Source organism: Neodothiora populina, assembly GCF_041146345.1.
Source record: "Neodothiora populina strain CPC 39397 chromosome Unknown canker_contig_17, whole genome shotgun sequence".
NCBI lineage: Eukaryota > Fungi > Ascomycota > Dothideomycetes > Dothideales > Dothioraceae > Neodothiora > Neodothiora populina.
This window is the reverse complement of record NW_027191406.1, coordinates 669,705-692,981: the sequence shown is the minus strand read 5'-3', so window position 1 is coordinate 692,981 and position 23,277 is coordinate 669,705. Positions and strand designations below refer to the sequence as shown.

At 52.2% G+C, this 23,277-nt stretch overlaps 6 protein-coding genes across 6 annotated transcripts; 3 read left to right on the top strand and 3 right to left on the bottom strand.

Moving 5' to 3' along the window:
* Positions 1-417: 417 nt before the first annotated feature.
* On the bottom strand, positions 418-2,437 carry AAFC00_004146 (uncharacterized protein; the record flags this gene model as incomplete). The annotated part of the gene is made up of 2 exons (XM_069343738.1): positions 418-1,567; positions 1,626-2,437. 2 exons carry the CDS (start codon positions 2,435-2,437, stop codon positions 418-420), a joined length of 1,962 nt encoding a protein of 653 aa, XP_069202289.1.
* An 829-nt stretch (positions 2,438-3,266) lies between these two features.
* On the bottom strand, positions 3,267-4,123 carry AAFC00_004145 (uncharacterized protein; the record flags this gene model as incomplete). The annotated part of the gene is made up of 2 exons (XM_069343737.1): positions 3,267-3,311; positions 3,383-4,123. 2 exons carry the CDS (start codon positions 4,121-4,123, stop codon positions 3,267-3,269), a joined length of 786 nt encoding a protein of 261 aa, XP_069202288.1.
* Positions 4,124-9,528: 5,405 nt separating this feature from the next.
* Positions 9,529-11,553, top strand: AAFC00_004144 (uncharacterized protein; the record flags this gene model as incomplete). The annotated part of the gene is made up of 3 exons (XM_069343734.1): positions 9,529-10,045; positions 10,116-11,455; positions 11,509-11,553. The coding sequence occupies 3 exons, from the start codon at positions 9,529-9,531 to the stop codon at positions 11,551-11,553; spliced, it is 1,902 nt and encodes a 633-aa protein (XP_069202287.1).
* A 549-nt stretch (positions 11,554-12,102) lies between these two features.
* On the top strand, positions 12,103-13,398 carry AAFC00_004143 (uncharacterized protein; the record flags this gene model as incomplete). The annotated part of the gene is made up of 1 exon (XM_069343733.1): positions 12,103-13,398. One exon carries the CDS (start codon positions 12,103-12,105, stop codon positions 13,396-13,398), a length of 1,296 nt encoding a protein of 431 aa, XP_069202286.1.
* A 1,531-nt stretch (positions 13,399-14,929) lies between these two features.
* Positions 14,930-17,121, bottom strand: AAFC00_004142 (uncharacterized protein; the record flags this gene model as incomplete). Its single annotated transcript, XM_069343732.1, has 3 exons — positions 14,930-16,396; positions 16,462-17,024; positions 17,097-17,121. The coding sequence occupies 3 exons, from the start codon at positions 17,119-17,121 to the stop codon at positions 14,930-14,932; spliced, it is 2,055 nt and encodes a 684-aa protein (XP_069202285.1).
* A 1,994-nt stretch (positions 17,122-19,115) lies between these two features.
* Positions 19,116-20,674, top strand: AAFC00_004141 (uncharacterized protein; the record flags this gene model as incomplete). Its single annotated transcript, XM_069343731.1, has 2 exons — positions 19,116-20,592; positions 20,649-20,674. 2 exons carry the CDS (start codon positions 19,116-19,118, stop codon positions 20,672-20,674), a joined length of 1,503 nt encoding a protein of 500 aa, XP_069202284.1.
* Positions 20,675-23,277: the final 2,603 nt, after the last annotated feature.

Here is a 23,277-nt window from a genome sequence, read left to right as displayed (position 1 = left end):
GGATTAGCTTTACTATCTACCTCTTACAGGTTTTGGGTGGTCTGGGTATAGTCTGCACTTCCTGGGGCGAGTGGGCGATTTGTGGGTTAAGACTCCAGGAAACCAGGGCCGCCCAGTGGAAGTAGAACTTAGTTATCCATCTAATTCATCTCTGAAAGACATCAGGGTCAGAGGGGGCGATTGTGGTGGAGACACAGAGGGGCTGGAGATGGGTAGATACAGGGAAAGACCGATCGCGTCACATCAACAACATCGTGTTAGTGCTACATGTAAGAAGTGAGGATCAAGCACGTCAGGCGCAAGAGTATGTACATATCATACCTACTGCTAGAACAAGAAACCAAGCAAAGGAACGAAAAACAGGGGTATAATGCACAAGAAAATCTACAAATAGAAACAGCACTTTGTTTCCCCCCTTCAATCCAAAGTCACCACTTCAAGTGCCTTGACCATATCATCCACACCCTTTGCCGATTCCACCTCTTCTGCTTCAGCAAGAGCAGCTTTCTGCTCTCTGTATCGCTGTCCAAGTGCAGTCATGACTTCCTTGTGGCTCGCACCCACCATACTCTGCTTGATAGAGGCAAAGTTATCTTTCACAAATGCGGCGTATCCGCCCACGGCAGCTTTACCGCCTGGTTTCTGCTGCGATTGCTTCCTAGGCACAGGCTTCACCTGCATGAGGCTATCTCGACAGATGCCACATTGATGACGGGAGGGATCGATGCTCTTCGAATGGCGTTTGTACTCTTGTCTGCACAAGTCGTTTGTGCATGCCCAGATGTACTTGTAGTCGATTTCGTACGAGTGTTTCGTCGTCACTTCGACGCCGCGGTGGGCGAACAGCTTCGTGCACTTGGCACCCCAGGCTTTGAATTGTCGGCCGTGTGGCTGATCCTTAATCTCACTGACCATGAAATTGGCTAGGTGGCAGAATTCGTGGGCGACGACGTTCAAGAGACGTTCTTCGTCGTTGATCACTTTCTCCGCTAGCTCGATCGAAGCGTGGTGTTTGCTTATTGACTTTGCTGTCCCGTCTGCGTTGGTTGATCTCACTGTCTCTCGGCGCCAATTGGCGCGGCCCGCGGTGGAGTTGAGCGTCTTGGACCATACGAAGTGAACGCCGCCTGTTGACGCAGCCAGCTCCTTGATCTTGCCACCTGTGACCTGCTGATCAAGTTCTTCCAAGAACTCTTCACACAATTTGTGTTTGCGGGTTTCAAAGTCTTTCTTGGCCTGGATCTCTGCGCGAGTCCGCTTGGTGGGACTCTGAAGCGTTTTTGGTGCAGAGTTTGATGTCTCCGATGCATCGGTGTCAAGCTGCAGGAAACGATGTTTCTTGGGAGATACTAGTGGTTTCTGAGGAGAGTACTGGTCGTTCCAGTCATTCACGGCATGCGGATTCCAGAATGCATCGATACTGGGTCGGTGGGGCGGAGTTGGGATGCGAGCTTTTTTCTTTGAAGGAGATACCAGCTTTGACTTGGATGGTGAGAGAGGCAGAGGTGGAGTGGATGGCCTGTCGATCGTGGATGCAGGTCCAGGTCGAGGTAGTGTGAATGTCGGTCTGTATTCAGGTTAGCGTCCGATCACACTTGCTCCAGCCGGTAAGGACATCAACATACAGCTTCAATCCTACGGAACTGTCATTCTCCTTGTCGGAAGAGTCTGTACTAGGGAACATCGGTTGTTTCTTGACTTTGCCAGGGCTCTTGTACGTCGTCAAAGCCTTGCGCGGGCTTCTTGATCTGAAAATATTGCTATCCAGATCATCATTCGAGTCGCTCAGCTCAGTATCTGGAGTGATAGTCCTGACCTGCAACGACTTGAGCCGAGACAGCATATCGTCTTTGGACTTATGGGTCCTCTTCACGACGAAAGTAAAATCGTCGCCATCATCTGCTTCGATCTCTTCGCTACCTTCGCTACCGTGGTTGTTGACTTCACTGTCACACCATATGCTCTCTTCCACATCTGACTGCTCCTTTTCCTCGGCAGTCATGTACTCCGAATCGTCATCGTCGCTTTCAGAAAGGAGATCAGCGACTGGTACGGCATTCTTTGCCTTCCTGTGTGGAGTCGCACGCAATTTACTCGTGGTAGAGAAGGTCGAGGTTTGCGCTTCACGGGTGTCCTTAGATTTGGTCGACTTCGAGCTAGTTTTCGTCTTCACAGTCCGAGTCCCTCTCGACGCAGCAGGCTTACTCTTTGCCTCCTGTTTCACGGCTGCCGTCCTTATAGTACCGCGCGAAGCACCGGCCTTCTGTGCTGTGCGAGATGCAGAAGCTCGCTCAGGCGACGCGACCAAAAACGGCCGGCTTGTTGGAATGAGTGTCGGCGCTCGTAGATTGTGCAGGTTGTTCACATGGGAATTGATGAAATCGTCAAGCTCAGGCAGACCGTCGTCGCTGCTATCCGAAGAGTATTTGCGACCCATTTTGTCCTATGAGTATATGGGTTGTCCCTTTTTTGCTATACACTTGATCATGCGCGAAAGAAATGGAGGAAGCTCAGCCGCCATTGTTTGCAAGTGTAAATAGACGTTGACCGGGACACCGCTGGTCAAAGCTCTAGTCTATTTTGTAACACTATACCTTATCATCATCAGCTACTGTACTGCAGGACCCTTTATTTTACCTACTTCTCGTAAAGTTAGCTGCTTGGGGCTCTTTCAGAGTACGATTTCCCTTCGTACAGTAGTTACCTACCGATACTACCTTGCATTAGGATACCCTACGATACCACATGACACAAGGGTAAGATCAGTAAGCTACAGTGACTTGCGATATGGTACATCACGATTTATAATCCTTGGCTACTACTTACACAACGATCTGGTAACAGATTTACTGTACCCAGTACTTCATAGACGTCACTCGTACGACTAAGGTACCTTATCTACCGAGTAGCAGTTACTCCGAGCGATCATCGACGCTCCAACAGACCCCTCCCTCACTTTGGCATTCAGGAACGGGTCTAGTACACTTGCTGTAAGATTGCTAATTCAGCTATGAACTTTTCTATAGCTTTGTCATGTGTCATAAAATCTCTGATTGGAGTTTGCCATGTCTCGTCCAGTACCCATTGCGCCACTTTTGGGATCCATCCTTTAAGCTGTAATTGGAAACAAAAATCACATCCCAGATGCCACCCCATCTCGACAGTCGAAGCGAACGACAAGTCAATATCCCACGCCAAAACGCCATGCACTTATCATAATCATTCGTATAAATCGCTTGAGCTGTTGTTCGTTCTTCGATGCTGGTTTACTTGTTCTGCCTCCTGCGATGTATCCGCTTGACATGATCGCGCTGTCTGTCCGTTAGTATGTTTTGCTAGCAGTTGAAGAAGGGAAAAGGTGGATCTTCTGGTGTTAACGTACCATATTATCAACTCTGCTGAACACTCGGCTGCAATTCTTCCACTCGCATCTTATCTTGGGATCGTGCTTGGCCTCGTGCCTTGCGCGATCCTTTTCGCTTGAGAAACCCCCTTCTCTCGATTGCTTGCATTCTGGGTTTCGGCAGAAGAGTGACTTGGTGTGCCTGCGATAGTGCTTGCGTAGGTCACATCCACGGCAGAAGGTAGACTTCGAGGTGCACCCTGGATAAGCACATCGCCATCTGCCTTGGCCTTCCTGTTTGCCCCACCGGGCCATCTCATTCGCGTTGGGTGATGCTGACCGCGATATGTCTGATCGTGTGTGGCAAGATTGCTCACAGCTGGTCCATGAACTCGTCATGGATGTGAATGATGGAACCCTGGATACTGCTCTGGCTTGGCTGCGTACATGCTGTTCCCATTCGATATCTGCCGGAGCGGGGGACAGGCTGTGGCATAGCGATTCAGGACGAGGATATGGGGATAGTGTGTATTGTTCCTCAGTACTATAAGTCCAATGTTGAAGGGGAGTGTCCGGCAATGTCTGAGTGCAAGGCATGGGCGAAGAGTATGACATGTCAAATGGGTTGAAGGTACTCTCGACGTCTTGGAAGGCAAGCCTTTGCATGTTTTGCTCTGACTCCATAGAGGTCTGGGAGAACACAACCGGCAGGTCAAGGCCGCTCACATCTTGTGCCTGGAACAAGAGTGGCTGGTAGTATGCCTCACTGCTCACATTCATGGTTGCAACTTGTATCACGAATATATATGTCAAGGTTTTGCTTTAGTAGAGGTGAAGTGTAAAGTAGATGTAGTTCTTGTTATAGATGATGAGGAATTGACAGAAGCAAATTGAATGGAAAGAAAAGAATAGGATGATGGGTTGTGGACACGATCTGTGATAATATGCTTCCCATAGGCTTCACATTGGCCCCATATTCCAGGGTCTAAACCGGTCAAGTATGCGTTTCACTCAGTGCAGGCGTACCCGATGGGGGGCATGAACTAAATTCAGCTAAACGTCCAGCTGAGAGACAAGGACCTACAGATTCAGAAGCATGTCTAAAGTGAAATGTATAGCAGGATCAACAACCGTGACTCTAAGCTAGGAACACAGCCCTGCAAGGCTGCATGGTCCGTTTCCACATGACGCGGGATGTTAATTGAGTGTGATTAAGAATAGGTATCGTAAGGCGCAGTGTTCGGCCAGTCATGCAGGTCCAATCATGGGAAGTCTTTGGCCCCCAATTCCCAATGTCAGGGTAGGAATCCATGAGACGGCGTTAGCGAGCATGTCCGTCCGGGACTTCGGCTTCAAAAATTGATAAGCAGCAGCCATGTGGTAAAAGGACACATCCAATGACCTTCGAGTACATCGAGGACCCTCGAGGCACCGTCGCGTAACTCTGTAATGGCGTTCCGTCATCATGTATGGGAGCAGGAGAGTCTATTCACCCTTCCCCATCATGCAGCAGAGGATGACCCCAGATAAATCGTCGGGGAGAGCCATTCGATCGCATGGGGCGCAGTTGATTTGTTGCAGCGGTGAAGGATTCCGCCAGTTGGTGTCACGGACATTACGTTACCATTTACCCTTTGGGTTATAGCGCGTGCATAGCCGACAGGTCATGAACCCCCCACCCTCCCATGGCAGTCATCCTTGAACAACGACTACGCCCGTAATGCAGAGGTACTCGCTCTACTACTTTGCGCGTCGCCTTGGTGAATATGCTCAGGTACTGCTGCGAGGAGCCCGGGTCGTGACGGAGCCATGATAGCATGAAAGCAATGGCTGTAAGTGCCTGTCTAAACACACTTCGTCTCTTGACCTCCTCCATCGTCCGTGCGCTCTGCCTACAGAAGAGTACCATGGATGCTCGTACCTGTACTTTTGTGGTGTATCATCGTACTTTTGATATTCCTTTAAGGTACGGACAGTAAGGTAAGTATGGCGTAGCCCAGTATGCCGGTAGCGATAATTTGTGCTAGGACCGATGGAGCCTCAAGCATATGTGCAGCTTCGACTCGGTGACCTTGAGCCGTCGTGTTGCGATCCCAATCTTTCGAGAATCCGGGGTGTCAATCTAAACCTCCCGGACACTCCGAGACAGGATGCTCTCGTCCACCGCCGAGATCGTCAAGACTAGGCATAGACCGAGATGTTGCAAACATAGTATCGGTATACCAATTACAGCGATGTCTTTCACCGATCAAATTTTTACCCATGAGGAATGTGGTGCCCTGCCACGCTTAGCCCTCCTGCATCAGATCACCTTCTCATTCGATGCATAGCTCAGATACATCTGTTGGTTCATGCGTGCCTGGGACAAACCTTCGTGGCGATGACTCAAAATCCACCATTCGCGAGCCAGGCACTACTACCGGACATTCTTCCTTGCGACAATGTTGTAGCCTACTACACACCACGACCTAGAGATAGTCGGCAATAAGTCTGTAGATTGTTGGGACAGTGCGTACCCCCGACGGCGGAACAGATCTCTGTTTCATGCAGCTCTGAATATGTTTCGCTGGCTCTACTATGAGTATCTTCGTCGCTGACGTGCGAGAGGCCAGCGTCGAGCTAGAGAGTGCGTTCTGACCCCGCCGATCGAATGGGGTATCCAAAGATCACTCACATCCATCCAAGCCCTGAGAGTCGGCGAAGTGACAAGCACTCTCGTCAGCCGGTGACCCATGTAGGTAAGGTAGTGACTTGCAAGGTATGTTGAGCTTTCATAATCTCATATCTGTCCCTTCTCCCAAAGTTGGATGGCTTTTCAAGACAACGTTGCTATCGAAGCGGCCCACGGCCATGCTGTAAGCGTGTCGGTCGATCAGCGTACTGTGGTAAGAAGGAGAGAAAGAAGGTAGTGGACATCCAAATGGTCAATCTCGGGATTCTGCCTGTCAGCCTCCCTGTCTGTGGCCTCTATCAGTAGCACAACTTTCGCGGGCTTCAAATCGCTCTAGGTGCGGAGAGGCAGTGGTCATCTATAATGTTGTTCATGTTCTCTTGTGGCCATCTATTGAGTTGTCTCCGCCATCAATGTAGGCTTCAGATTGGTTGATCACATCGCTATCAAGCAGGTGTTGAGGACTATCATCCATCCTACCTATTCACTGATAGTACACATACACTCAACGACCATTCCTTGACTTGCCTTCTGCCTTGAAATTAGAAAGGCACGTGCGTTCTCTCACATGCACCCTGCGCCTTCCTGACCAACTACCAACCAAAACCTCTCTCATCTATGCTCGATCTGTACTTTCTCTCATTCGACTTCTAAGGTCGTTGCAACGTTGGACCTCTTCAAAAGCTGCGTTGGAATTATGGCACCACATCAAATCCAACGCCGACAGTTCACTGAGCTGCATCCGAAAGACCAGACCATCAAGGTCAATCGCAAAACACGTATAGAATCTAATTGGACATGCAACATTCAAGAGTGTCTTCCACTTCACCTCCGTCCTCGTATGGAGCTCAAGAAAGGTGCCAAAGCCAGAATTGGAGACGTTGGCGTTGCGGAAGAAGTATGGTGGAACTGGAGCGTCGAATTGCTTCGCAGTCTGGAAGAGCTCTCGACCATGACCTCTACAAAGCTGTCATTTGCACAGGAGCTTCTTCATCTTGAAGTCACTCAGCGCCAACAGAATCCCAAGCATCCCCAGCGCAAGATCGTCGAGGTCCTCCTTGGGGACGTTCAACGAGTCATTGACGGCATGAGGCGCAATCAACATGAGGAGGCCGACCAGCAGGCAGGTGGGGAGATGGAGGAGGACAACATCGAAGAAGATGGGGAGGCCTACTGGAACGAAGAGGCGGAGCAGCACAACAGCGAGGCAGACGCGAAGGTCGACAATACGATGTTCAGTAACGCTTCCACCAATGCCCAAGGCGACAGCACCCGCTCGTTGGCTCAGCACGCTTACCAGGCCACGCCACCCACAGCAGGACGTAGCAGTCACAAGCACAGACAGGCCACGACCCCATCGTACCGCGTGGAGAAGAGCGGACGTCGGGCTACTGAGTTCGAAGTCAGAGCTATCGAGATCCGCGCTCGCGCTGTGCGTTTGCGTGCTCAGGCGACTCGCCTAGAGGCTGACGCCGTGGAGCTGGAGGCAGATGCGGCAGACGTCAGGGCCGCGATGAGCGAGGGTCCCAGCGAGTGATGAGTCGACTCTCTAATTAGCACGCAATTGTCATGGCGGCGAGGAAAATCCATGTGATCTACACAAGACGCATGGTTTAGAGGAATGGGAAGGGGCCAAGGAGCGAGGGGTGGGATATGGCAGGGCACCGCACCCAGGGCAAAAGCGCGACTGCAGCTGGATGTCCATGACTTGGATCATCGGGCGTTCGTTTGGTGGCACTGAATCGGCTACCCTTGGCCTGATCCACACAGTGCTTTTTCATACCTTAATCAAAATGGCATGGATTCGAGTGTAGACGGTCATTGTCGCGCCAACAGCTAAGGTGCTTCTGAATGATTGGGGATGGTTAACATAGTAGATCATGCGGCTGGACAGAAGGAGACCGAGAGTGCACATCCGTGGAGAGCACAAGACAAGAGCATACACAAAGGAGGAGCTGGAGACAGGCTTCTGAAATTTTGACGTTCCTCGTCAGGCATTGTGATTGTCCAATTGATATCAATAGGCGCAATGTGCTCCGCCTGTCCACTAGATACAGTAGATGCAAGTGGGAGATGTAATTATCTACAAGCAACTATGTCGCTAAGCGAATCAGTGATGTTTACGTAGTGGTCAGATGTAAAAAGGGGTTCACGGGCTGACTGGCGCGCGGCGAACCACACCTGAAGAGGCGTCTTGGCATATGATCTTCAGAAAAACGCAATGTTTTTAGAAGATGAACGTGATCATCTGGCCTAGTTGCAGGGGATTCTCGGGATCACATAGGAATGTCCATCAGATTGTCGTAATGCTTTCATTACGGCTCTCGACACGACGTGGAGCAAGCCGGAGCGTCGTTACCTTAGTCGGCCGTGTTCGTTGTACCAGCGTCATGCACCAGAGTGCGAAATTTGGATCTGGTCTTGGATTTGGATTTGGATTTGGATTTAGTGTACTAAGAGACTCCAGGGATTGTCTACCTGATCTTCTGTGAAAACAGGTGTAAAGGCGACCGCATGTAACAACACTTTGAGTATTCGCACCCTCTGCTTCCAAGGTTTGTAGACACATGAAATGCACAGTATTAGCGAGCATGGATGTTGTCGTGCAGTAACGGCTTATCGGAGAAAAACCCACGGGGCCTATTCCAGAATAGCAGAAGCGAAAGGGCACAAGCTCAAGCGCGGTCGACCCCTGGACCACTGGACCCTCTTTTTGACTACTTGTACAGTACTGGTGTGAGGCGCGCTCCCTCTCTTGGTTGCAGCAGAGTGGATTGTTTCATCTTCGCTGGTGCTCGCGGCTTGTCCCCCGCTAGTGAGTTGCTTGGTGTGTGTGGTGTAAAAGCATCAGGGCCATTTATTCCACACATCTCAGCACCGTCGCTCCTCAGTGATTCTCATCCACCACTGCTTCATACTCTCTTACACTCTTTGTCCTCGAGCTGACCCACTCGATCATATCTTCGCTTTCTGCATTGGGTTTGCGGTCTTGTACTTCTACTTACTCTCCCTCCCACCGTTGCCCCCTCTCTCTCTCCCTCGCCCTTGTCAACGTCAAGAAATTAACCGAGTCAAAGCTCCGTCCACACAGGAGGCAAGCATCTGGCTTAGCATTCAACGGTCGCGCAACCACGGCGAAATCGTTTGGTGTACGGAAGAAGCAGCTCGCGCTAGTCATTTGATTTGACTTGCAAACACAATCCATCAAAACTCCTATACACCACGTCCTAAGAAAAACCCACACTCAGCGGAGACCTTTGAGGTCAGCAGGAACTGCAGGCTCTCCGACAGTAATTCGCATCACTTATTACACTCCTTTCCGCCGATCTACTTGTTTTGTTCACTTCAGGCGACAAGATACAGGTGTCTCTTTGCACATCTACTGTTTGTTCGGTTATCTCTGACTTCGAGATTCACTTGAAAACCACAACAAAGCTTGGGGTTTGATCTTCCAGCAACCAGGATTGGTCAAGTGAGGCCAGATTTCACTGAAAGTATCCGATATTCAGTCAACATGTCGGCCAGCCACATGATTGGCAACCGCAACAGCACGCCTGAGGCGTCGAGCTCGACCTTGAGACCCCCTTCGTCTCGCAACATGGCTGCCGGCCACCATCTGCGCGCGTCTGCTGACATGGGCGCCTTCTCCGCCTCATCGCCCCTTGCCACTCGTGGCATTCGTCCCGCTTCGGAGGTTTACTTTTCTCAGTCTCAGCAAGGTCAGGGCATCAACAATGCTGACGACGCTGCGGAGAAGGCGGCGCAACAGTGGATTGCCGATATTGACCAGTACGAGACCACACTGGAAGACATGGCTGCCGCCACTTTGGACCAGGATTTCAAGGATGAGCTGAGCGCCATCGAGCAGTGGTTCCGTGTGCTCAGCGAGCCTGAACGCACCGCTGCTCTCTACGCCTTGTTGCAGCAGACCACTCAGGTGCAGATTCGTTTCTTCATCCAGGTTCTGCAGCAAATGGCCAAGAGCCATCCCATGTCTGGCGTGTTGTCACCAGCAAACTTTGCCGAGAAAGGTAAGCACTGTACCGAAGAGCAGCAGAATCCTTGTACATGAGACACATGCTAATCGGCATCATCACACAGATCCCATGTCCGCTCGTCTCAACGACGCCATGAACAAGCTCAACATCGACTCCTCGCGCGGCTCTTTTGGTTTTGGCAAGCCTCCTCCTTCGCCCGGTGCAAAGCGTGCATCTGGTCTAGACCCCAATACTATCAACTCTATGTTCCCCGATGCCGCGGCTGCCATTGCTAAGCAAAAGGCTGAGTTCAAAGAGCACACTGGCAATACTCCCACTTCAAACCGCAACAGCACCATCGGCGACCGCTCCTCCTTGATCGCCCCCACAATCTCCACTCCCGATGATGGCCTCAAGAAGGACGCCGCTGCAGCCCCGCTCTCCCCTTCGCCATGGAACAAACCCAGTGGTGAGAACATTGCTCCCATCACCCGACCCAAGTCTTCCCAGAGCCAGCAGCACCAGCCTATGGGTCAATTCGCTCAGCCCCCAGCCTCTGCCGGCCTGCGATCACCGAGACCTTTCCAACTTTCTGGTGATACCAACCTACAGAACACTACAATCAGCACACCTGATCAGTCGGCAGCTGGCATGTCTATCTTGTCTCCCTACAACCCCAATGGCAGCTGGGCTTCCATGGTCAACACTCCTATGGTTCCAAACTTCTCTCAGCAGCAGAGTGCAAACCAGGCAGATATGGTTGCAAACGCTACCGCGATGAAACTCGCTGCTTTGTCGACCGTCAATAACCGCATCCAGCTAGACGATGTCAAAAAGTACCGTCGCGCTCGCTCAAGCGAAGGCCAGGGTCAGCAGCACATGCAGAACAACATGCCGAGCGCAAATATCCTCATGACGAACGAGCTCGGCCAAGTCCTCACTCCTCAGCAGGCTGCACAGTTGCAGGCACAACAGCTTGCTCAACTTCAGGGACAGCAGGGCTCTCGTTCTCGACCCAGCTCTCCTGGAATCGCAATCTCTGGTCCGCCCGGTATGGGTAACATCAGCCTGCCGATTCCTCAGAGCAACGGTTTCCTCTCCGCTTACGATCAGGCCACTCTGCTCAACAACGGTCTCGGCGCTTTGAACCTCGGCAACTTTGGCATGGGAATGGGCATGGGCATGAACATGGGCATGCCTGGCTCACATGAGGGATATCTGTCGGATCACTCTGACGCACGCGGTCGCTCCCCACGTGGGCGTAGAGGAAGCTCCAAGCCCCCAGAGGACCCTACTGACATCGCGTTGTTGTCCGATGTACCCAATTGGCTTCGTAGCTTGAGACTACACAAGTACACTGATAATCTCAAGGAGATCCCTTGGCAAGAGCTTGTGCAACTTGACGATGCTGGACTGGAAGCCAGAGGTGTGAACGCACTCGGAGCGCGCAGAAAGCTTCTCAAGGTGAGTCCGGCCCTAATCAATGAATGTTTGTTCCGTACTAATCCATTTTACAGGTCTTTGAACAGGTCAGGGAAGCACAGGCGGAGGGCAAGTTGTAAATGTCTATCGAGATATGATGTATCTTTTTTCTACGCTGCTAGGTCCCTATCCAGAAGAGCTGGGCATAATTCATCACTCACGAAAAGTCGCAGCGCACGTCCCCTATTGGTCAAGTTTTGGTAAGCGCGCATTGCGGGCGCTTAAGTCTTTCCTGCTATTCCCATCTCGACTTCATCTTGTCCTTGATAACCAATTGTAATAGATATCATCCATAGGATGACACATCAATGAAAGAATGCTATCAATGGACCCCACCACTCGATTGGTAGAGCGTGAAGGCGCTGCCGCTGCGTTGTTCGAACCCTTTGTTACACACGCTCATTGTCCCCTCCATTGTCGCCCTTGTGCAACTAACCATTGAGACAATGTCCTTGCTCGCAGTATATGAATCAGCATGTCCAAGACTCTCCTCCTTCCTTCTTGTTCCTGCCACGGCATTCGATCATTACCTTGCGAGTGCTTCGGTGCCCGCTTGCACAGTCCTTACAAATAGCAACTCTCCTTGATCAACTTCCAAAAAGCTATATTTTCTTACCGAGATCATCAGTATGCCTTCCGCATCCCCAAACATTTCTCTGACAGCGCTGGTCGCTGTGTCATGTCTTGCCTTGACGGCACATGCACGTTACATTCTCTCGGACTCCTTCCAAGGCGCCTCATTCTTCGACACTTTCGACTTTTTCACTGCCAGTGACCCCACTGATGGTTTTGTGCAATACGTAGATTCCAAAACAGCCATCAAGAACGAGCTCATAGGTCTCGTCGGGGGCTCTCAGACAGATTCGTCTGTGTATCTCGGGGTCGACTTTAAGTCCGTCACCACTACAGGTCGTCAGAGCGTCCGCATACAGTCCCAGCAGGCTTGGACTCACGGTCTTCTCGTCGCGGACATCCAGGCTTCTCCTTCCGGCTGCGGCTCCTGGCCTGCTCTTTGGATGCTTTCCCACAATCCAGTCTGGCCTGGAGAGAACGGAGAGATTGACATTCTCGAGGGCGTGAACAATCAAGTCACCAACGCTTTTACTCTACACACCTCTGCAGGCTGCGCAGTGCGCAACGACTCTTCTACCTTTTCAGGCACAATGTCCACCGTGGACTGTGATGTCAACGATCCCGTGCAACCCAAAAACGCAGGCTGCTCCATCACTGCGCCGGTCAACGACACTATCAAAATGAATGGTCAAGTCCGAGCGCACTCGACCGCAGGACCTAAGTTCAACACGCAGGGCGGCGGAGTCTACGCCATGCTCTGGGAAGCAGACGCCCTGACCTTTTGGTTCTACCCACGTGGCACCGTCCCCGCAGACCTCGCCGCCGGGTCCTCGCCCGACCCATCCTCATGGTCGCAGAAGCCCGTGGCCAAGTTTCAAGGCTGCGAATTCGACGCGCACCTGTCGAACCTCTCCATCGTCATCAACCAGAGTTTCTGCGGCAAGCAGAACTGGCCAGACCAAGTCTACAACACTGGAGGGTGTGCCGCGCAGACGGGCGTTTCGGACTGTACTTCGTTTGTAGGGCAGCGGCCCGGCGCTTTCGCGAATGCGTATTGGCTCATCAATTCGATCAAGATGTACCAGGAAACGGCTGACGCTTCGTCCTCGAAGACCAAGCGTGACGGAACGCCTGGGTTCTCGCTTCTGGATATTCCTGTCATCGACATCTCGGAGCGCTCGCTGCCGTACGTTGAGAAGCGCCACGTGCCAAGAATCATTGAGCAGGCTCAGACTTCTGGTGCGGTCGTTGGTGTTCATGCTGGTCTGGAACAGGATCGCCGCGCTGGTGTGACCAGAGCGCTGGTTATTGTTGGATTTCTGACTTCTGTTTTCTTTGTTGCAATGCTTTGAGGGAGTTGGTATGCATTCTGGGGGAGTAGGAGGTGGCTATCTTATCCATATACCCAATTTGGTCCAGATCACTTGTTCATGCTGATATCCTGGCGCGAGTTACACTGTCCTCTTTTTTTCTTTTCTATTGACTTTCCACCACACACGTGATGGAAGATGGCGATATAGCATACACATCCACCCTGGCCAAGACAGACATTTTCAAGGGGAAATCCGTAACCTCAAATGTGTCTGGCTCTGGAATCTCTAGCATTCAGATGTACTTCATCAAGTAACCAGATAGATCACAAAATTGATAAAAGAAAACCCCAATACCAGAGAACGTGAACATCTGCAGTAAAGCGAGAACCCACCCTTTCCCCCAACCCCATCCTGTTTTTGATCTCCGTACAGTCCCAGTAATTTCCAACCCCTCGCGAATTATACCTTAGTAAACTCCAACTCCTCCATCTCGTCTAACAAGCAATATGACATCAACTCTCAGATCCCCACGTGACCGTCCAACCGCCCATTCATACAGCGAAGCGAGTGTTGCAAGTGCAAAAGCAACGCAACGTAACGTAAGGTCAAAACAATGGACAGCATAGGTACATAGGCACAGATGGTTGAGTAAGGCACATGCACATCACTGCACTGCTGTAGATGACGGTTGAATCTTTCTTCTGGCTGGCTTATACTGTAGTCTGCGAAAGGCAATGAATAGGCCCAAAGCGAAGGGGTGGTGAGGAATACAGAGGGAAACCCTGTCCTTTCTCCCTCCCTCTTCCTCCTTTTTTCCATTGTATTCACTTACTGGTACGGTGTCGGAATCTAGGGCGACAATTGCTTCGGCCTGCTGCACGTTCACATCCACTGCACTCTATATGACGGACGATTGACGGTTGATGTGAAAGGTTGAGTAAAACAAGCAGAAGTAGAGACACTGCAGGGTCTTATGCTTGCATAGACATTGCAGTCGTTGATACAGTTCAGCGATTGGAGTCTGATGACATTGTTCTTGTTCTTGCGATCTAAGCTGCATTATTATTCATTTTCACATTCTTTACTTCTACGTCCTGTTTCTCTTTCGCTCTGCTTAACTGGCTGGCTGGCTGGAGGTGCAGGGAATCAGGCTGTGTACGTATATTCTCTTGTCCGTCTTTCTAGTTATAGTGGTGGGTTTGTTCTCCCTGCTGTTTAGTTTTCTAGAAGATGTCTTGATTTTTGCTGGGTTGGCATACCTTGTCCTCGGTCATCTGGGTTCGATATACGTTGAGTACACGTCACTTCCAAGGAGATCACGGACGACCATCTGCTCTCCTTCCATTACAAGTACATCCACTAGTCAGCAGCAGTCGCATCATTATTGGGACGGGGACGACACAAGTCAGTACTTGGGAATAAATACTATCCCAAGTGGCAAAGCGATTGCCTTTTCTTTTTGGTTCCTTGTAATCGAATGTTTTGTTCTTTTGTTATTGCTCCCCTTCATTCCTTACAGTCAAGAAAGGCATGTCCTGATCATGTCATGTTCGTCGCCAGTTTACATGTACTACTCGTTATAACCAAGAGCATTCAGTTCTTTCCTCACACCCTCCTCGGTTCCGATCTTCATGACCTGAGTGCCCTCCAATTTCTCGCCGCCAGCTTGACGCATCTTCAAGTCGTCAATGGCGCGAAGCTTCTTGAGGAGAGCTCTAATCTTCTTGTCCTGAGGCGAGCCATCGGCGGGGCTGGTGACGTCTATGGCAGGAGCGGCAGCGGCGGGTGCGGGAGCTGCAGCAGTCACGGGTGCTTGCGCGGGTTTGTTGTTTTGTCTGTGGCTGGCTTGTGCTCCACCGTCACCCTCGCGACGGCGAGAGTGGCTGCGAGAGCCATCACGACCTGACTTTGAGCGACTTCGGGGACGACCGTCTCCGTTGGTCTCAGGAGCCAATCCGGCGGCTTTGGCCTCGGCCTCCTTGGCCTTCTTCGCCTCGCGCTTCTTCTTGTTCTTGAGGGCAGCCTTGCTGAGGTTCTCGTCACCCTCTGCAGTGCCGGTCAAGCTGACACCTCCACCAGGAGCGGCGCCGGGCGGCAGCTGGTCAACAGCTTCGGCACCGGGCACCTCGCGTCTCCTGGGCTTGCCAAAGCCATTGGATCCGACGTTGGTCGAGGAGATTCCAGTGTTGATGAAAGCGGCGCCGCCCTCGTCCTCACGCTTGAAATGCAGAGGAGTCGAGGTACCACGAGCACCAGGGGGCCTGTAAGCACCGACAGGCTTGGAAGGTGTCTTCTTGGTAGCAAGAAATGATGCTGCCGAAGGGTGAGGAGCAGGGACGGGACTCAGAGGGTTGCCGAGCGGGAATTGATCGGCCGACTGAGGGCGCCAAGTGACGTGGTACAACTCGTTGATGTCCTCGTTGTACATGAAGGCACCGCTGACGTGCCAGATGCGGATACCGTTGTCAACACGGAGTCTGGGACTGGTGGTGGCAGCCAAGATGTGCTTGCCATCTGGCGACCACTCGCAGACGCTGGTGTTGCTACCCTCGATGGTGCAGATCTTGGTGTGGTTCTTCTCCATATCGTAGATGTCCATCTGACCAGCCAGGTTGCCGAAACCGGCGACGATGACGAAGCGGCCATGGGGCGAGAAAATGATGGTGTTGCGAGGGGCCAGGTTGAAGCTGTGCTGAGCGACAGCGCGCTGGTTGAAGATGGTCGTCTTGGCGGGCATATAGCCGTAGACGACACCAAACTCCTTTGAGTTGGGAGACCAGGAGACATCGTGGATGGGTCCGTCCTTGTCGAGGTGGATTCTAGCGTCGAAGGATCCATTGGAGCTGAGGATGTACATGTTGGTCTCGCCGTAGTAACTCTTGTTGGTCTTGTCGACCTCGGTCTGGGCGAGGACAATGACGCTGGTTCCAAGGTTGTTCCACTTCAATTGGACCTTGTCGCCCTTGAAGAACGTCTTCTGGGAGACGGGGAGGTTGAACTGTGGGACGTTGTAGACCTTGACGGCAGCGGGTTGACCCTGTAGAGTTGCAAGACACGTCAGCGACGATGCTTTGCATGATTGATTATGGGCTATTGATTTACCTTTCGCTCAGGCACAAAGACGGCGACATTCTGCTGCTTGCCAGGAGACAGGGCAAAGTCCTGGACGCCCTCGACGCGCAGCTTGTTCCACACAGTGCCGAGGTCAGAGGGCTGGTAGAATTGGACTTCGTTGGTGACGCAGCGGGCGCACAACTGCTCGTCCTGCGTGTACTGCAGGTTCCAGCCAGTCTGGTTCTTCTGCACGAATTGACCGACGACAGAGCGCTGACCCTCGGCGCCTGCATCGTCGTCAATGGTCTTCCAGACCTTCAGGTTCTTTGTAGCGTTGCCGTCCTCGTCCTTGGAGTATCGCTGCCAGGTGATGATGTAGGTACCAAGAGGGGAGAAGCCGAGCTCGAAGACATTGGTCGCCGGCAGGACGGAGACGGCGTGGCCGACAGAGGCGTCGATGATGGTGACCTGTTCGGGGGAGGCCCAGGCAAAAAATCTGCCGTCGGGAGAGTATACGCAGCAACGGAGGTTTCCCTCGGGCCTCTGGAAGCCGGCGAGGTTCTCGTAGACAGGAGCAGCATCGAGGATACCCACGCCCTTGGCGGTGCGATCTGTTGTGCAGCGCCATCATCAGTATGTGTCACATGTCATGAATGTGTATCAGAAATCAACATGATACTCACATGCGAGCTGGGTCGGTTGAGCCATGACTAGTTAAAGCCACAGGTGATGGGTCTTGTGAACAAAGACTGTGACGATGGGAGGGAGAAGAATAATTGGTATGCTGGTATGCTGGTATGATGGTACGGTATGAATCGAAGAAATCGGCAGGCTAGGCTGGGTTGCTTGGCTGAAATGAATAGTTAAATCCACCTCAGGATGAAATAGTGACAGCAACACGCAGACTTGAAGGGACAGGGTGCAGATGGCGGGAGAGGGGGGGAGGCAGATGGATGCGTGGGAGGAGAGAAGAAGAAGACGACGACGTCTTTGTACGCTATGGAGCAGGGTGGGATTGGTGGTGGTTTGCTTCGCTGTGCCTGCTGCAACACGGTAACAACCCTAATAATGCGTCACTTTTACTGATCCCATTTCTATAATCATTGCTGTTATATTGTGATTGATTCTGTCTACTCTGCGTTCAAAAGGGGACACTGGTTAGATAGAAGTCTACAACATGTGCAGCCATATGATCTGTGTGTCCGAGTCACTTCGTTTCCTTCACCAACTAGGTGGCTACTCCAATTACCAATTTATTCCAGCCGTGAACATTGATAGCGGTATTCTCTTCTCCGCCAAGGCTCGACTTGACACACTTTCTAGTACTGTACACATGATAGGACACACTACATACAACACACAAACACCTTACCTTATTATACACAAGGCATCCTCTGGTACACAGAGTACCTGACACGAAGCAGCAGCAGCAGCAGCAGCAGCAGCAGCCCCGCGATCAGCCCTCGAGATCAAGGTAAGCACAGGCAGGAGGCAGGAGGCACTCGTCGAATTCATTATTGCCCTGTACATTTCTTTATCTACTGTAGAATACCTGACTCGTGCCGCGCCTTGTCGACTGCCTCGCGTGAGGTGCCTTGGGAGTTGCCTTAAGGTTATCGAAAGAGCCGAAGTGTGCACGTGATACCAGCTGGCCCCCTCGAGAAAATAGCGCAGTCATGGTCGCAAGCGCACAAGAGACAAGCAAAGCCCTGACAGAGAACACGGGAAGCTCCTCACTCCAGCTTTTGCTTTGCTTTGCTTTGCTTTGCTTTGCTCTTATTTGCTCTGAGCCTCCTCAAAACGACATAGCGTACCTACCTTACTCTACTTGTGCCGTACCTTAGTTGCTCCTCCTGCACTTGCCTCTACACTTACCTCATCCCCCAAGGTACAACACCCATCTCTACATCGTCCACTACATCACATCGAGTGACGTTTCCCTTCTGCTCTCTCTTGTCTTTCGGTTCCCCCCCTCTTCTCTTCTTTCTTCTCTTCTCGCGCCACATCAGCGTTCATTCGCCTTGACGTAACGCGATCAAAGGTTTGGCAGGTGGATTCGAGGTTTCTTAGCTCTGCGCCTTCCGTATATCGCACATCGCACTTCTCCAAAAAAAACCTTCATATCTCTGCCTCTATCTTGCCATCACCAGCACCTCTTCCGAGTATACACGGAATCATCTGCGTCCGAGTCAGAGATTCTCTCCTGCGAAACATTGACAGCCTTCCTTCTGCTGCCCACCATCTTACCCTCGGTCCATTAGCCGAACCTCTCTCTGCAGCACAACTCTACCACCATTACCACCACCACTCAAACATCAGCTGCCCTGCATAGCACAGTATACTCCAAGTACACTCCATCAGTACAGCACCGCACACTGCTACAGACTCATCTCCCGTCTTACACTTTGCTGGCGAGCCTTGATCCACCATCACCACCATCCTCTTCTCTGCGTCCTCGTCGTCTTCCATCCGCTTTCCAACACCTTTTACAAGAATCCGCCCGACACCGTTTCTTTCTCCGACCACCAGAAAAGCCCCTTAATCTGTACTTTAAGATCTGCGAAATAAACAAAACAAGCTTCCATAACAACTTCACTTTCCCGTTCGCGACTTGACCGTCGGTGCAAATAAATTTGAAACTGAAGGCTTGAACGTAAACCACGCCTCTGATTCGACGCAAACACCCCACACTACACATCAAAATGCCAGCATCACCAGCTCCCACTACCGCTCCCTCGCAGAAGCGGCCCCTTGAGGAACCTTCATCGCCCAATGGCCCTACCGACCAGCCTGACGCAAAGAGACCCGCCCTGGACAAGAAAGAGCCGCAAGAGACTGTAGAGCCCACAGCTGCTCCGGCCGCCGCAGGAGAGACTGTGGAAAAGCCCGAGACAGAAGTCGCCGCCGCCGCCACCACCACCACTTCAGAAGCACCTGCCTCGACCAATGGTGCCACAGACGGCCAAGGCGACACTGTCGTTCCCGATGCTCCCCCTTCTGGAATGCCCTCGGCTGCCCAAGTCCTCGAGACCCAACCTATCCAGTCTAGCGCCGCCAACGGCTCTCACGCCGCACAGGATCAAGGTGCATACCACCAACAGGACGAGAGCAACTGGCTGCACGTAAGAGCCATCATCTCCAGTGCCGAGGCAGCTACTGTCATCGGAAAAGGTGGTGAGAATGTCACTCAGATCCGTCGTATGAGTGGTGCAAAGTGTACTGTCAGTGACTACTCCAGAGGTGCCGTAGAGCGCATTCTGACCGTCAGCGGTCTTGTCGATGCCGTGGCAAAGGCCTTTGGTCTCATTATTCGCACTCTCAACATGGAGCCCCTCGAGGCTGCTTCGACACCCCAGTCAAAGACATATCCGCTCCGCCTACTGATCCCTCACATTTTGATCGGCTCCATCATTGGCAAGGGCGGTGTGAGGATACGCGAGATTCAGGAAGCCTCCGGTGCTCGTTTGAATGCCTCTGACTCTTGTCTTCCTCTTTCCACCGAGCGCTCTCTTGTCGTTCTTGGTGTTGCAGATGCCGTCCACATTGCCACTTACTACGTCGGTAGCACCCTCGTTGAACAGCTGACCGAACGATTTGGCGGCGCTGCAGCTTCAGCCTACGCCACACGCAGCGGCGCTCCCGCCGGTGTTGTGCCCGGTGGTATGCAGGTGGTACCCTACGTTCCACAGCCCGCTGGCGGCCAATGGGGACCTCCTGACAACTTCCGTCGCCAAAACCCTGCACAGCGCGCCCCACAGGCAGGCTATGGCATGCAACCCGCCTATGCCCAGCCCGCACAGCCGCACCCAGCTGCACCTATCCATTACAGCGCCGCCTCTCCACGTCAACCTCAGCCCTATGTCGGTGTCGGTCCCCAGGCGCCGACTCCTTACGGTGCTCACGGTGGCGCACCTTCGGCCGGCCACGCAGGTCCTCCACAACAACCTGTGCAGGGCATGGTACCCGGCCAGCCTCTGACCCAGCAGATTTTCATTCCCAACGACATGGTTGGTGCCATCATCGGTAAGGGTGGCGCCAAGATCAATGAGATCAGACAGCTTTCCGGAAGTGTGATCAAAATCAACGAACCTCAGGATAACAGCAACGAGCGTCTCGTCACGATTACTGGTACACAAGAGTGCAACCAGATGGCATTGTTCATGCTCTACTCTCGTCTTGGTGAGTTTTCTTTATTCCGCCGCAGTAGTTTAATTCTGCTAACACCCCCGGTTCAGGTCAAGTGCAGGCAGGTCAGAAGTAGGGCTTTGACCACTTCCTCGATTATAGCTCAAGATCTCGATATTTTTTGCGTTCCCACTAGAGCGAACATATTGTCAAGTGGCATACCAAAAAAGCAATTGGGTTTTTTTTATTTTGTACTTTTACCGAAACGGATGGTTTCCTAAAGTGGATGCATTCCATAAGAATATGTTAGCAACTGCAGGTACGCTGCGCACATTCCTATGTTCCCAGTGGGTTTTCTCGTGCTGTTCCAAAATTGCCATCTTTCTTGCCACGCACACTCTCTTGTCCTCCGTTCCAACCCCCTTTCGGCCAAATGTGAATAATCCAAGCGTACATACGCCTGCACAAATCCGGTCGATGGGAAGCTAAAGGTGAGAGTGAAGCTGTCCGTTTTCGGCAGTTTGACAAACACGCTTGCATGTTTAACAAAGAGATCTGGAAGTCAGACACCATGCAGCGCAATCTCGATACTTATCACGACTTCCCCTGCCTCTTAGTCCCATGGTCCCTCAGACGCAGGTTGTTCTGGCAGATTGCTATTGCCCTGGTGCAGTGAGATTCGATACGTACAATCTACGTGGCAACGAGTGCAATTGGGGGGTGAAACTGCACGATTGCATGCCCATCTACCTGCGCGAGAGTCTTCTGCTCCCTTGCATGACCATGGCAGAGGATCTGCAACCATCGCCAACACCTTCCGAGCTGCTATGTGCATGTGAGGGACCCCTACCAAGCCTGCGGTGCGCTCCAACAGCTCAATATCCTCAACCACGCTACAACCTGCGCACAAGCTTCAAGGGCTTCAACTCGATTGCTACCGTTGTCGTGGGATCAGCATCGACTAAAGGCAGTCATGGTCCAACTACATACACCATCCACCGCGAACTCTTGACATCGGCCTCACCCTTTTTCGCTGCTGCACTGAACGGGACCTTTACCGAGGGCCTAGATCAGACGGTGAGACTGCCAGAAGAGAAGCCGGAGGTTTTCGAGTGGTTCATCTGGTGGCTGTACACAGGATGCTTGACCACTCCGTCCGCCCTGTCACCTGCCTGCAATGAAGCTGCGCCAGCCATGCCAGACACAAGTCGATGGGGTCTGCGACTGCACAACGCCGGCCCGGGCATGTCGTCGTCGACCCGTCACTCCTTTCACAGCCCGACAACCCCTTATTCTCCATTTCCTCCTTCTAGCCCACACTGGACCATTACACATTCAGACGGCGATCTGCGCAACTCGCACGGCTCCCCCAAATACTTCCTGCTTCTCGACCTCTACAGCCTATCCGACCGTCTCCTGTCCTTGGCGCTAAACAACCACATCCTAGACACGATCGCGCGGCTATCAGAATCAACCAACAGCGTACCAACCCCCTCGGACACATGGATCCTGTACGACTCGACGATGCGCGACTCGGCGCCCACCCGCCGTCTGATCCTCGACCTCTTCGCATACAAGAAGACAGACAAGTTGCTCGAAACGCACAAGGACGAATGGCACCCTCGCTTCCTGAGAGAGCTGGTCGTCAAGCTCAAGAGACCTGGCATCGAGAATCTCGATCGCCATGCTCTCGTGCCGTGGAAGCCGGATACGTGGCCGTACACGAAGGCATGCGAGGCGTGCAGGGAACTCATCAGACCTGGTGGTGGTGGACCGTCGTCGTCGGCGGTGGATGCACATGTCATCAACAGCGAGCGCTGCGAGGTCTGCGAGAGGGCGTTTTGCGGGAGTTGTGTTCGCGCGCTTTGTCAACCTCCTACTTACTCTGAGGGCGGAATAGAGGGTTCAGGAGGAGGAGGGAGAGGTGGCACTAACGAGAGGGTGCTGGGTTCTTCTTTCTTCCAAACCAGGGCTACAACGTCGTTTGCGGCCATTGGTGCCAGTGGCGAGATTGGTGCTTGTAAGCCGTGGCTTAGAGGTATGTGTCGGCGGTATCATGAGCATCAGTGATTCTGGGGATTGGGTCTTGTCGTCAGTTCTGCTGTGGAGTTCCTTTTACTTGTCATTGATATGCTTGCTGTTCTCGTTGCCGTATGAATGGGTGATCGTTCTCCAATCAGCTCTTCAAGTCCACACAGTAGACACTGTAACCAACGCTCGATTACCTAGTGATTGCCACATGCTCCTCAAGCAACTAGTTCGAGCACAGACTAGCCACTTGCGGCTAGACAAACAATTGATTTGTTATCGTCACATCTTGTCCTCGCTTCGCTGCTTCCTGCTTTTTTACCTTATCTCTTGATACTGCAAGGGTCTTGTATATCTCATACAAGAGGACTATGGATGTATAAGTACCTTCCAGCACATAGACAGATACAGGGGAGAGGGAGTGAGTCGTCTTATCAGGTTGACCACGTTACCGCACGTCAATTTTCTTGTTTCTACAATTCTAGTGCTGGCGAGATGGGCATGAGTACAGAACAGCCAGTATCCTTGTGCTTGTACCTGTCCAGAGTGATATCCGTGTGTACTGGCGACGACCATTGCGGTGTTAGCGATAGAGTCCAGGGAAGGCCCCTCTGCATGAGGCGCATTACTGCCAGGCGGTAGGTATCGTGTTAGCTGGGGCGGAGGAAGAGGGCCGGAGGAGTGGAGAGGAGCTTGGCGTCGGAACATGGC